Source organism: Pseudochaenichthys georgianus, unplaced genomic scaffold (assembly GCF_902827115.2).
Source record: "Pseudochaenichthys georgianus unplaced genomic scaffold, fPseGeo1.2 scaffold_651_arrow_ctg1, whole genome shotgun sequence".
In the NCBI taxonomy this organism is placed as follows: Eukaryota; Metazoa; Chordata; class Actinopteri; order Perciformes; family Channichthyidae; genus Pseudochaenichthys; species Pseudochaenichthys georgianus.
In genome coordinates, this window is record NW_027263206.1 from 8256 (window position 1) to 10000 (window position 1745).

The window sequence follows — 1745 nt, forward strand, 5'->3', positions numbered from 1 at the left end:
GACCTGATGAGACCTGATGAGACCTGAAGATACCTGAAGACCTGATGATACCTGAAGATACCTGAAGACCTGATGATACCTGAAGATACCTGAAGAGACCTGAAGAGACCTGAAGAGACCTGAAGATACCTGATGAGACCTGAAGAGACCTGAAGACCTGAAGAGACCTGAAGAGACCTGATGAGACCTGAAGAGACCTGAAGAGACCTGAAGAGACCTGAAGATACCTGATGAGACCTGAAGAGACCTGAAGACCTGAAGAGACCTGAAGAGACCTGATGAGACCTGAAGAGACCTGAAGAGACCTGATGATACCTGAAGACCTGAAGAGACCTGAAGAGACCTGATGAGACCTGAAGAGACCTGAAGATACCTGAAGAGACCTGAAGAGACCTGAAGAGACCTTACAAATTGTAAACAGAAATGAGTGTTGCAAATTGGACTGCAAAGTATAATCTATATAAGAAGGTGTCTGGCCAAAATATTGATTTAGATTTGTTATTTCCTAAAATAAGATATTAAATGAATACTTAGAATGTTAAATGATTAAATGAATTGATTTCCAAAGCCATGGCTCAGAAACACTTTAGAAATGACATTGTGGGTCAACAAGCTGTCCCTTAGAAGGGGTTCGCATAGCTTGTGTATCAAAGGGTTAATTATTAAACGCATGCTCTTATTCTGAAATCCTCCCGGAAGCAGACCTTCAGAGACCCGGATGTTGTTCTGAGTCACGGTTAGCATCTCACCGTAAATCAGCTGAAAACTCTTATTTTCTGGGTTAGAACTTGCGTTAAAAGGTAAGTAATAACATGTATTAAGTCTTTATAAGTCACACGGATGCTAGTTCTCAGTTCGACGCCCGGGGGAGGAGATTAAAGTGCACTTCGTTACCCCTAAAGAGGAGGAATGGCGCGTTAGCATCGAAGCTAGCATGCTGTGAGTTTCAAATAAAACGACTTTAATAAAAACTGCGTTTATTTTTATCTTTAAATGTTGTTTTATAAAATAAATGCACCTGAATGTAGCCTGTAGTTATATATAAATATATCTGTATTTAATCAAGAAAAGATATGACAAAAGACAGTCATACAAAAGACATACAAAGTGATTAAAATGATATAAAATAAATGCATTTAATGTTAAATATTTAGCAAATTAAACTTTATATTTATTTACAGTTTCATTTTTAATATATTTGATATCTATTTAATGTACTTGTTGATTGAATGTATATTGTATTAAAGATATTTATGGAGGAATTGGTTATTTTATATAATTATTAAGTAGTTTTTGTTCTTCTTCTTGAATTGAAATGACTTAAGATTAAAATATATATATGTATGATTGTAATCTTTCTGTGTGTTCAGGTCATGGCTCACAGCACCATCAACCAGTACCTGCAGCAGGTAACCCCCCCTCACATTACATAATCAATTAAATAATCAATTAGCCGTCTGTGACTCTTCTTCTTCGTTGGTGCCCCTCAGGTGTACGAGGCGATCGACGGTCGAGACGGATCGTTCTGCTCCGAGCTGCTGTCGTTCAAACACCCTCATGTTGCTAACCCTCGTCTACAGGTACACACACACACACACACACACACACACACACACACACACACACACACACACACACACACACACACACACACACGTGTTCATTCATGTCATTGATAAACCTTTTTTTAAATGATTTTAATATATATTATCCCCTTTTATTTTATATTTGAATTCTTAATCTTA

The 1745-nt window shown here is 37.3% G+C and overlaps 1 protein-coding gene across 1 annotated transcript in view; it reads left to right on the plus strand.

Moving 5' to 3' along the window:
• Nucleotides 1–704: 704 nt before the first annotated feature.
• The window catches only part of pcid2 (PCI domain containing 2), a 5644-nt gene continuing 4603 nt past the window's right edge, over nt 705–1745 (plus strand). The window contains exons 1-3 of the mRNA XM_034079562.1: nt 705–800; nt 1371–1409; nt 1491–1580. Coding sequence (XP_033935453.1) covers nt 1374–1409; nt 1491–1580 — 126 coding nt within the window. The 5' untranslated portion in view covers nt 705–800; nt 1371–1373. The remainder of the gene's footprint in view (nt 801–1370; nt 1410–1490; nt 1581–1745) is intronic.